The sequence below is a fragment of the Cebus imitator genome, unplaced genomic scaffold, assembly GCF_001604975.1.
Source record: "Cebus imitator isolate Cc_AM_T3 unplaced genomic scaffold, Cebus_imitator-1.0 Scaffold135, whole genome shotgun sequence".
NCBI lineage: Eukaryota > Metazoa > Chordata > Mammalia > Primates > Cebidae > Cebus > Cebus imitator.
In genome coordinates this window covers 226,347-237,396 of record NW_016107450.1, presented here as the reverse complement: position 1 = coordinate 237,396, position 11,050 = coordinate 226,347, and the positions used below count along the sequence as shown (strand labels likewise).

Sequence of the window (11,050 nt, the reverse complement as noted above, 5' to 3'; positions counted from 1 at the left end):
TACAGGTGTGTGCCACCATGCCCAGCTAATTTTTTTTTTTTAAGTAGAGATGTGGTTTTGCCATGTTGGCCAGGCTGGTCTCGAACTCCCAGGCTCAGGTGATCTGCCTGCCTCAGCCTCCCAAAGTGCTGGGATTACAGGCATGAGCTACCATACCCACCTCATTTGATTCCTTGTGTGTGGAAGGACAGGTAGTTTCCTCCACTGCATATAAAGGAAATGTGGCTGAATGGTTAAGCAAATTATAGGCAACTGCATATTACAAGTCTAGGACTCAAACATAGTTATAATTTTCCTCCAAAAGCTAGTGGTTTTTCTACCATGCCTTGATGTCTCTTTACACACACATTTATACACATCCATGTGTGCAAGTAAACACAGTTGTAATTTTCCTCCAAAAGCTAGTGGTTTTTCTGCCATGCCTTGATGTCTCTTTAACCTGCACATGCACATATTTATATACATCTACGTGTGCAAACGCAGTAGAGGTCAAACTTTTTTTCTTTAGTTAGGAGCTTGCTTTTAATGAGAAAAAAATATTTTTCCCTTCTAGTGATTTTAAATTTCCAAGAGTAGCAAAAATCCAGTTTTTAGGAGTACAATATTAAAAGTCTTTTAAGCCAGTTGTTTACAAAACAAGATTGCTTATTTGGAGGCTACATTAATTGAAAACTTTCAGGTTTCACTGAGCAAAACCTGCCATGTGGGAGGTAAAGCAAAGACAATTTCCATTAGGTGCCCAAACCATTTTCCATGACCACACTAAGTAAGGCAGGTCAAATCTAAGGAATGACCTAAATGTCCTTCAGCTTTCACTTTGATCTGTGGAACTGCCTCCTTAGGCTGCTGTAGTGGCTAAAACATGATCAGAAAGATGGAGGTCTGAATCCTAACTGATAGCTGTGTTACCTTGGGCCAGTTACTTAACCTCTCCAAGTTTGCCTCAAAATAAGAAGAAAATCTTTAGAGTTAAGGTAGGTAAGACACCTGGCAAATGATAAATAATCAATGGCAGTTATTTTTATTACTTCTAGGCCTTCAAGGAAACACAGGTTTCATGATATTGGATTATTAAAAAAAAAAAAATGCCCTATCTGGGAAATTTGTCCTATTTGCTGAAAGACCCAGAATTCTATCAGGCACCAAGAACAGATATTCCCCACTCCTAAGAAACATTATAGGACTAGTTCAGATTTTCTTTTGTTAAATGTCATCAGATCACCCGATTTTTTTTCCAGCATACCTCCTCTTCTCGTGTGTTGCTTTATATGTCGCTGTTGACAGCTGCAACTATTTATGCATGCATTTCTACAGAAAACCTTGATTAACTGGGACATAGCAAACTGTAGCACTTAAATGACTATGGTTTTCCCCTATGGACATCATTTGGAGGAGAAAGAGAAATGACAACTAGAGTTGTGAGAACTAAAGAGAATCATGTAATTCAGCATCTTTGATTTTACTGCTAAGAGAAGGAGAATGGATCAAGGACACCCTGCTGATTAAGAGCAGAGTCAGGAGAGGATTCTGTTTGTTCCACTTTCTTCTGGACTGCGGCCTAAAGTCGTGGCTTTTGGTATCTTGGTGGTGTTTCTCCTAAAGCTTTTGCCACTACACTGCAGATCTCAAATTCAAATGCCTGCAAGGGCTTGCTGACCGGTAGTAGGAATGGGTGTAGGAGGCTGAGTATCCTACGTTGGGAAGTAGTAGTGAAACATGGCCCTCAGACTAGAGCCTATGTGCCCTCTGTAAAGGCATCTAAACTAAAATATTTTTCATTTTAAGAAGTTCAGGACAGACAAAACATGTCTGGGAGTCAAGATGGCCTGATACTCCCCAGTGTGAGTGCCTTGCACTATGTATATCCATAGGCCTTATTCAATAAGGAGATAATCTGGATTATGACCCTCAGGCACATTGCCAAAGTAAGTTCAATACTGTGCATTGATTTATATTTGTTAAAACAGAAAATTGAAGAGATGCATTTTAGAAACCTGATCATAATATATTTTGTAACAGAGAGAACAGAGTAGAAGCTCTGGCTTCATTTACTGCCTGCTTAGCCAAAACTGTTTGCAGTCCAATTAGCCAAATGAATTCAGATGTCACAGTGTATAGGACATTCATAATTAGGAATACTAGGACCTGTTAGTACCAGAGATTATCCCATAACAAAGACATTTAAACATTTATAATTAGGACACACAGTGAGAAATACATTTATATCATTACTGAGCAGAAACATGCACATACACACTCATGTGTATCACACAAACCCAAAACAGTATCTTAAGAAACAATATCTGTGTTCCAAATGCTGATATTTTCCAACCTATTTCATTTTTATGAAAATACTTTATAATTTACTTGTTGGCTATGACATATAGTTTAAAAAAATCACCGGACTAGGTAATGCTATGACATTTTTGTTTATTAACTCAGTAGATATTTACTCAATATCTAATGAGAGTGAGGTGCTCTTTGGAGTGTCATGGGAGACACAAACATGAACAAAACATAGACTTTTGCCCTCAAAGAGTGCAAATCCAATAGGAAGGATATACATGTGAATATTTAATAACTCAATGCCAAACAATCAGTTCACATTATACAAAGTGCTTTTATATTATCATATGTCATAATGATAATAAATCTCTTAGGTAAGTTGGGCCAATTTTGGCTTAATTGTACAGACAGGAAGTTGCATTTTTGGAGAGGTGACATTTTTAAAAGAAGCGGAATAATGGTAATAATAGATAGCATATGTTAAGCACTTATTATAGTTAGGAACAAATTTACTTCTCACTATAACCTTATTATGATGGCATTACTGTAATCCTCATCTTACAGAGGAGAAAAGTGAGGCAGAGAGGTTAAATAACTTGCCCAACGTTATAGAGCCAAGAGTAATTGGAATTAAGAATCAATCATAGGTAACTTCAGTCTTAATCAATGTATTATATTTCCTGGAAATGAAAATCACAGATCAAAATCTGTGGCATACATACCTTGATCTCTTAGCCCACCAGAAAAGTGAGGTGGCATCCACCGTGACAGGGCAGCATTTGGAATGGGATGTGTTTGAAGGGGATGGGGTGGAATAGAGCCTGGCTCCTCAATATTCCTCAGTGTGACTAATCTTCGTCAAGTTAATAAAAGCACCTGAAGGCAGCAAAAGAAAAGACAAAGGGAAAGATTGCTCACCCCAAAGAGGGCATCTTATCTTTTGCCTTTGTCTCATGTATGATGTAGTATTTTTGAGATAAATTATGAAGCAATCTTGAGTTTGGAAAATCAAGGGTTAGGCTTTAAATATTCACCTTGTGTTTGACCAGCGCCACCTCCCTTAAGCCCAAATTCTCATTCAAAATTACACAGACAACTTTCCATTAGCATACTCCTGGAAAAAATAATACTCAGCCTTTATTGAGCTTTTCCCATGGGAAAAACAAAGACTGCCAGGCACTGAGCATAGAGCTGCACCCAGTACAGACCAATAATAGTAATAGAAGCATTTGTTAAGTACTTCCTCTTTTTCTCTCTCTCTGTATATCTGTTAGGTACTAATCTAATTCTTCTATATAATGATGGTACTCATATGATGCTTGTTTTATAGAGCAGAACAGTGAGATATTCATTGATAAGTATATGAATTTGATCTTTAGCACACTAAAGAAAGTTTTAATATTGAAATTGGTGCATATTCAAATTTAGGCCCAAGCCCTAGTATTTAGGCTGTTGTAAATTAACCTAGTTATTATATTTTCCTGCCTCAATATGCTCCTTAAATATTCGATTTTGTAGGGTCATTAATAGTTATCCTGATTGACATTATTTATGTTAAGTGTAAAGATAAAAATAAAATCCTTTTAGCCCATTTTCTTTAAATTTGCAAACTCCAGAGATAGATACTGAAAACTACGAAGGCATACATCTAATCTATAATTTCTTTCAGCACTATGTCTGCAAGTTGAAATTGAGGAAAAATAAAGTGTTTTTTGAAAATAATAATTTTTACTTTTCAAGAATGATCTTTTTTTTTTTTTTTTTTTTTTTTGGAGACAGGATCTCAATCTGTCACCCAGGCTTGTTCTAAATTCTCTTAATCCAACAATTATAGTCCAGCATTTGTCAGGGCACATGACAAACACTAGGTATTTACTCTTCCTGTGTGTTGGTAATGAATTAAAAGTACAGAGAAAGATTATTTAAGATGTTATGGGAAAAGATTTCTTTAATAGACTTTACAGAATTATTACTTTAGTCAAGTAACTAAAATAGTTCAATCTGATAGATTTGGAAAATGAAAGTATAAAAATTTGTTTTAACATTTTTATTACAGTTTTTCCTGCCACCTTTCAGGCTGTTTGATCTTGTTATAAATGAGCATTAACTCTGATTTGCAATTCAGGTCACACCAAACCATCAAATAATGCAGTTGGGAAAGCAAATGGCCAGGAAGTTTAGGTTTCCCCAGAAGGACTGGAAGGATTTAGAAAACATTTCTTTTGACTTCTTCTGATTCATGCTCTTCCTACAAGAATCTGTGTTTGGGTGACCCTGGTACAGGGAAATGTCTCTTAGGCCAGTTTATTTTACTAGACCTGTGTAGAGCTAGAGCTTCCAGGAAACTTTCTGAGTCTCAAAGGGTCTGGACTGAAGTCTCTTAGATTCTATTGTTTGATTTTGTGTCCTTAGGTAATTGAAATAATGACACCAAGAGAAAACCATGTAAGATGAGAAGAAAGCAAAAGGCTTTGTGTGTGGGCTCAAGTACATTTTACATGCATGTGCTTTTTTCTTGTTTTGGTGAGGAAACTGTCAAGTGACTTTTGAAGGGCTCCTCCCTTAGTCCCTCCAGCTTCAGTAGAGAAAATGATAATTTTAAACCAAGACTTTTACTTGATCTTTCACCTAAGATGATGAGAATGAGCAGTCCTTCTGAAATCTTATTACTTTAAGTGAAAATAAACATTTGATAATTACATTAAGACTCACCAGAGTTTATACAGGTTCTGTTAAGGTCCAGAACTTATACAATATTAGAATTTTCTTTTAAGAATACTCAATAACAAATATAAAATTAGGCATACAGCTTAATTAACTTCATGATAAATTCTCTTCTGATTATGAGTGACTGCTTCCTTTGGCCAGAATTATGAAAGAAAAATAAGGGGTGAGGCTAGAGGATGGGGAAAAAAATCCTTGTCTATCTTGCTTCCCAAGCAGGCCCTCAAGCTAGCTGACTGATAGTCTTTTCTCCAGGTCCTAAGGTAAATGGTGGCAGATCTGAAATTGCACCGGACTTAACCCTGCCCCTCTTCCAGTGTATTCGCTCAACAAATAGTTCTAAACAGTCACATCTGCTCACTAGGCAGAATGGATGCTAACTGCCTCCTAGTATTGGAATATCCAACTCTTTAATACCTCCCTTAGGGATCATCCCCATTCTGGAGAATGTGCAAAATATTGCTCTTCCTTTATATCCTAGCATGGATATATTCTGGCACTTAACATGCATTCTTTTTCTGTTGAATTGAGTTACAATTAAGTCCTCTAGGACGGTTACCGTCCTGGTGGCCTTGGCGGACTCCGGTGAAAATAGGCTAAGTTGCATGAAATGGGTGTGTCTGGATTTTACCACGAGACCCCTGGTCCTCCAAGCTTCTCAGGCCGAGACACCTCGCCCCTTTCTTCTCCGACACACGCGTACGAACACACCCTCCCAACCCTTGTCGTAGTAGTCCCCTCCCCCGACCACCCCGCCCCGTTTCCCGCCTTCAACCCCCTCATCCACGAACCTCTCCTCCCCGCCCTCCTCCCTTTCCTTTCCTCCCCGCGGGCCAGCGGCTTTGGCGCTGCCCTGCTGCGCGGCGGGGCGACGCGGCGACACCTATAGGATTGCTTCCGGGCACTCCTCAGCCAGGAGGTGCTGGCCTGGGGCCCGGAGCTCGGCAGGGCCGGGCGGCTCCGCGGCGTTGGCCCCGAGGACGCGCGCCCCCGCCCGCCCGCCCGCGTCTCCTTCCCTCCCTCCCTCCTCCCGGCGCCCGGAGCCGAGCTCTGCCCAGGGCGGCGGCTTCGCCTCGCCCCGCGAAGCTCCTCTCCGGTGGCCGCCCCTTCTTTTCCCTCCTCTGTGCGTCATGTCGGGCACTTGATTTTTTTTTTTTTTTTAATTCCTTCTTCAGCCCTTTCCACCTTCCATCTCCCCCTTCGTTTCCCAGGTTGATTATTTTCTCTCTTCTCCGGGCTTGCCCATGAGCCTCCTCGGGAGCTACCGGAAAAAGACCGGCAACGATGGTTATGAATCTTTGCAGCTGGTGGACAGTAACGGGGACTTAAGTGCGGGAAGCGGCGGGGCTGGCGGCAAGCACAGAGTGAACGCTGGGGCAGCGGCGCGGAGTCCCGCCCGGCAGCCTCCGGACCGCGCCAGCACCATGGACAGCTCAGGTAGCGCTGCCCGCGGGGAGCGCAGCGCTGAGCCGCGCTCGGCCTCCGGAGCCTCCCAGTCGCTCGGCCCGAGGCCCCCCCTCGCCCTTAGCCCCGGCGTGCTAGAGAGCTGGGCTGGAGGCGAAAGCTTCTAATACCACCCGGGTGTCGAGTCTCTAATTTCTCTCATCCAGGGAGCTAGGAAACCTTAGCCAGCAGTCCGGAGGCCCAGAGACTGTAGCGAGCGCCTCCTAATCTCTCCAGACTGCTGAATACGGCAGCTGGGGGCGGGGAGGGGGAGGGAAGGAGGAGGGGAGGGGTGGAGAGGAGAGGGGAGGGGGTGGCGCGAGGAACGGCTTGAGAGGAGGGCTGGGAGAGGCAGCTGCTTTCACTACCCAGCTGGATGAGGGAGAGAGGTGAAGGAGCAAGTGCGTTGTTTTTGCAGCATGCAGACGGTATTTATTCCAATTGCTATACTCGCAATGCTGATGCTATTTGCAATTCTGTAAAGCCCTGCCACGTCTTAGCCGTCTGCTAGAGTTAATGTTACCTTTCTCCTGTAGTTTTTAACCTGGGATCTAGAACTCTTTTACACAGCTTTTACGGTTTGCACAATGAAATTTATTTCATCTGTTGTTGGCTTTGATCTTGTTTTTCCTTTGCCATTGAGTGTACAGATTTCATAAACCTTTACTGTAGGGACAATGGAAATGCCTCTGAACTTTGTATCTGTGCTTGCAACTGTCTTCTAGACAACGTTTTGGCAAGTTAGAGTCCTCTCTTGGAACTGCTGTTGGCATTTGCGATTTCAGTATCAAAACAGTTATTTCATATATCCATGTTGGCCTAGGAGTATTATTATAGCTATTTGCTGACTTCTGCAGGGAACCAGGTTCGGAGAATTGTTTACAGAGATAATTTATAATTGACCTCCCCAGTGGTTGGTTTTACATTGACAATTTTAATACTGGACAACTTAGGACTCCAGAGGAAATATTCATATAAGGTCGTTTGAACAGTAATGAAATCAAACTGAATTTAAATGCCCTGCTTTGCAAACAAATGCTTGTTTATTTTAATTGTGTAATGGCTCTCCTTGGGCTATCAATTTCTATTTTCCTTGTCCCAAAGTGGGATGAAATATTGTCCACAGATGCCCTCATGTCCTGGGTTGAAAGTAAATTGTACCCAGTCAAGCTCTTCAGATATTGTTGGGACAATCTCTTAGACCATTTAAAATAAAGCTAAAATGATCCCCAAGGGACTGATGATTTCAGGAATTTTTTTTTTTTTTTTTTTTGAGACAAAGAGTCTTGCTCTTAACGCCCAGGCTAGAGTGCAGTGGTACAATCTTGGCTCACTGCAACCTCCATCTCCTGGGTTCAAGCAATTCTCCTGTCTCAGCCTCCCGAGTAGCTGGGATTACAGATGCCCGCCACCATGTCCAGCTAATTTTTGTTCGTTTAGTAGAGACTGGGTTTCACCATGTTTGCAGGCTGGTCTTGAACTCCTGACCTCAGGTAATCTGCCTGCCTCAGCCTCCCACAGTGCTGAGATTACAAGTGTGAGCCAGGGCACCCAGCCAGGACTTTTTTTTTTTTAATTGATGTTGCACATGATTATTTGATTTACGTTTTTTTTCAAATCTGTGATATATCAAAGTGTAATCCATTTTTTTGGCTGAATGTAATCTCCTTTAAATCTTAAAAAGATTCATGTTCTCTGAATGATGCCATCATAATCATGTTTACGCATAGTGAGCATGTAAACAATTTAAATGAAAACAAACACATTCCAAATGAGTGTGAAGGAGACTCGCTCAGGGAAATGAAAAATATGAAATACGTGTGTTTTCATTTTTCATAGGGATTATTATTTTAAGAGTTGGAATTTGTTTTTGAAATATGTTACATTGTAGAATACATTCAACGTTTATTTTCTGAGCCTTGCTATGTGCTAAGCACTATGGGGGAACACAGTAGTGAATGAAATCCTTGTGGCCTCTAGGGGACTGTCAGTGGGGGCAAGTTACTATAACACAGAGCAGAGCAACCTATGGTAAGTCCTGGATTTTTAAGAATCGTCTTTTTCACTAAATCAGACTTTTTTAATAGGTTGAGAGAAGAATAATGGATTGATTTAATAACCTGTTGCGATGGGAAAGTGTTTCATTAGAATATTGTTATCTCTCATGTGCTATTGCCAGGAGTTGATCCTTAAATGTGATAAAAGTGGCATTTATGAAGAGGTTACAGGGATCCCTTTTCGCCTCTCCTTATGCACCATTTTCTCCTATATTTTGTTAGAGGGATGTTGTGGATTTGTCGTAAAAGTACAGGGTATCCTACGGTGATTTTGATGCATATTTTCAATTGAGAATGATTTGTTTGGTTTGAATGAAGGAATGGACTCTGAGAGTAGGATTTATTTACTGGTACAACTATATCTGTCTTGCCTAATTATAGTTCTTTCTTCTAAGATCCTCAAAGTGTGGCCTGTGCAGTATAAATGTATCCATTTGTTTAGTACATCTAATTAAGTTCATGTATCATTTCTAAAGTAGCAGTAATCTGCCCATTTATTCAACTGATTGTACTGTGACATGCTGGATCGGATCAGTGGTTTATGGTGCTTTTGCTCTGACAGAAATGTTAATGAATGGAAAAAAAGTGTTGATATCTCTCTAGAGAATTTAAAGCTTAATCTTAATAATACCTTATACTTGTAAGACTGTTTATAATAGAACACTTGGAGAATTCTCTTATTTCATTTCCCCAGAATTTTATTAAATAGGTAGGGAGAGCAGCATGTGTCTATGCTTGGAGACGTGGGATCAAACCTCAGCATTATTGCTACTCGTTGAAAAGCCTAGTAACCTTTATCTTTTCTTCTCTCTCTCTCTCTCTCTCTCTGTCGCCAAGGCTGGAGTGCAGTGGTGCAATTTCAGCTCACTGCAACCTCCACCTCCTAGGTTCAGACAGTTCTCATGTTTCAGCCTCCCAAGTAGCTGGGATTACAGGCATGTGCCACCACACCTGGCTAATTTTTGTATTTTTAGTAGAGATGGGCTCTTGCCATGTTAGTGAGGCTGGTCTCAAACTCCTGGTCTCAAGAGATCTGCCTGCCTTGGCCTCTCAAAGTGCCGTGATTATAGGCATGAACCACTGTGCCTGCCTCTAGTAACCTTTTAAAGTCTGTTCTTATTTGTTTGTTTGTATGAGACAGGGTCCTGCTCTGTTACCCAGGCTGGAGTGCAGTGGTGTGATCATGGCTCACTGCAGTCTGGTCCTCCTGAGCTCAAACGACCCTCCCGCCTTACCCTCCTGAATAGCTGGGACTACAGTCATGAACCACCATCCCTGGCTAATTTTTTTTTCTTTGTAGAGATGGGACTTTTGCCACATTGCCCAGGCTGGTCTCGAACCCCTGGGCTCAAGTGATCCACCCACCTTGTCCTCCCAAAGTGCTGGGATTACAGGCGTGAGCCATCATGCCTGACCTATTCCCATTTATAAAAGGGGAATGATAATAGCTGTTCTTACCACAGAACTTTAGTTGAGGCTAAAAACAATATAAAAATACATTTGCAGTCTTTCTTTACTTTGTATCTTGCCCTTTCAATTCATCATATGAAGAAACTTATTCTCAGAGGTGGTAGGAGACCTGTCAAAGGTAGAATAGATAGTGACAGACAGACTTAGGTCCTCTTCTGACTCAAAGGTTTGAGGTTTTCCCCACTGAACTAAACTTTTGGGTAGGGACAGTATCAACTGATTGTTGAAATGGAAACAATTTTATCTACTTTGATTTCCCTCTCTGTTTTTAGATAAAAGAGGGACAGATGTTCAGAGGAATGTAATGGCTTTCTAAGTCAACAGCCTCCCAAGTGGTAGATAACAGCAGTCTCCTAGCCAGATACTTCTTTGAGAGCTCTCTGCCTTCCCTGGCTCACTTTCTCTTCATTCAAATTATTCTCTAGAAAAACATTGTCATTTAAAGGTCATCCTGTCATATCTGAAAGACACTGCACTACCCCGGTTCATTAGCTGAAAACCCCCTATTTCTCTTGTGTGCACCCCACTTTTCAGGGAAAGTAGAACCCACAAAAGTAGAACTTCCAATATTGACCTGCTAAAGTGTTCCAATATTGGGCTTAATTTACCAAGTTTATAATGACAAGCTGAAAAAGAGTAGTCCAATTAAAATCTGGTAACAGATATTAATACATTTTAAAGAATAAGGATAATGAACGATGCTAAAATAACATGTAGTGTGAATCTGGTTGTAAACAAAAATTACCTTTAACAAATTATATTCGTGTTAGTGTTTATACACCAGGTTTCAACATTATAAGACATGTATTTGGATAACTGTATACTTCATGGAAGTATAATAAACATGTGTACTAATAATCTTTTCTTAAGAATACCTGCCTGTTTAAAGGTATTGTAGGTTGGAGGCAAAGTTGATTTGTATAACTTATTTTTTATTTTTTTGAGACAGAGTCTTACTCTGTCACCCAGGCTAGAGCGCAGAGGCATGATCTCGGCCCACGGCAACCTCCGCCTCTTGGGTTCCAGCGATTCTCCTATCTCAGCCTCCTGAGTAACTGGGATTATAGGCA

General features: G+C 40.9%; 1 protein-coding gene across 8 annotated transcripts in view; it reads left to right on the top strand.

The window, feature by feature from the left end:
* Positions 1–11,050, top strand: part of DNAJC6 (DnaJ heat shock protein family (Hsp40) member C6) — a 178,067-nt gene that overhangs the window by 63,015 nt on the left and 104,002 nt on the right. The window contains exon 1 of one of the 8 annotated variants that reach the window (XM_017541520.2): positions 6,048–6,447. The exons of the other annotated variants lie outside the window; for them this stretch is intronic. Within the exon in view, the coding sequence (XP_017397009.1) occupies positions 6,255–6,447 (193 nt within the window). The 5' untranslated portion in view covers positions 6,048–6,254. Of the gene's footprint in view, positions 1–6,047; positions 6,448–11,050 lie in introns of those variants that run through there. 8 annotated transcript variants of the gene reach the window in all.